Raw genomic sequence first — 483 nt, 5'->3', positions numbered from 1 at the left:
GTCGGACCGGCCCGTGCCCTCCGCGCTGCCCACGGCCCCGGCCGCCCCGCGGGGACGCTGATCCGGTGCTTCCCCTCCCTCTGGGAAAGGGGATTTCCTCCCGGGTTTGTTCCAGGCTCATCCCCACCACCCGCTTGGGAATGGGATGTTGGGGATGGGAAAATCCTGTCCCGGCTCGGTTTGTGCCATCCCAGGCCAGGGAATCCTGGGGTTTTCAGGATTTCAGCACCTCGCTGGTGCTGGGCAGTGATGGGGATGCCGGGGATGATTTCCCACCATGATTTCCCAACCACGGCCTCCATTTCCCGTTCCCACGGTGATTTCCTAACCCCAGCCTGGATTTCCCATTCCCACGAGGATTTCTCATCCCCATTCCCATTTGACTTCCATGTCCACGATGATGATTTCCCACCCCACAATCATTTCCCACTCCCTGGTTCGGTACTGGGGCGGAGATGTTGGTGCTGGTGTGGCGATGCCCAT

The 483-nt window shown here is 60.9% G+C and overlaps 1 protein-coding gene across 1 annotated transcript in view; it reads right to left on the bottom strand.

Moving 5' to 3' along the window:
* Nucleotides 1-483, bottom strand: part of LOC106632080 (prominin-2-like) — an 8,766-nt gene extending 8,283 nt beyond the window's left edge. The window contains exon 1 of the mRNA XM_014311213.2: nt 413-483. Coding sequence (XP_014166688.1) covers nt 413-483 — 71 coding nt within the window. The remainder of the gene's footprint in view (nt 1-412) is intronic.

Source organism: Geospiza fortis, unplaced genomic scaffold (assembly GCF_000277835.1).
Source record: "Geospiza fortis unplaced genomic scaffold, GeoFor_1.0 scaffold777, whole genome shotgun sequence".
In the NCBI taxonomy this organism is placed as follows: domain Eukaryota; kingdom Metazoa; phylum Chordata; class Aves; order Passeriformes; family Thraupidae; genus Geospiza; species Geospiza fortis.
Note: the sequence above shows the minus strand (reverse complement) of the source record. Positions and strands in the feature narration are given on the sequence as shown.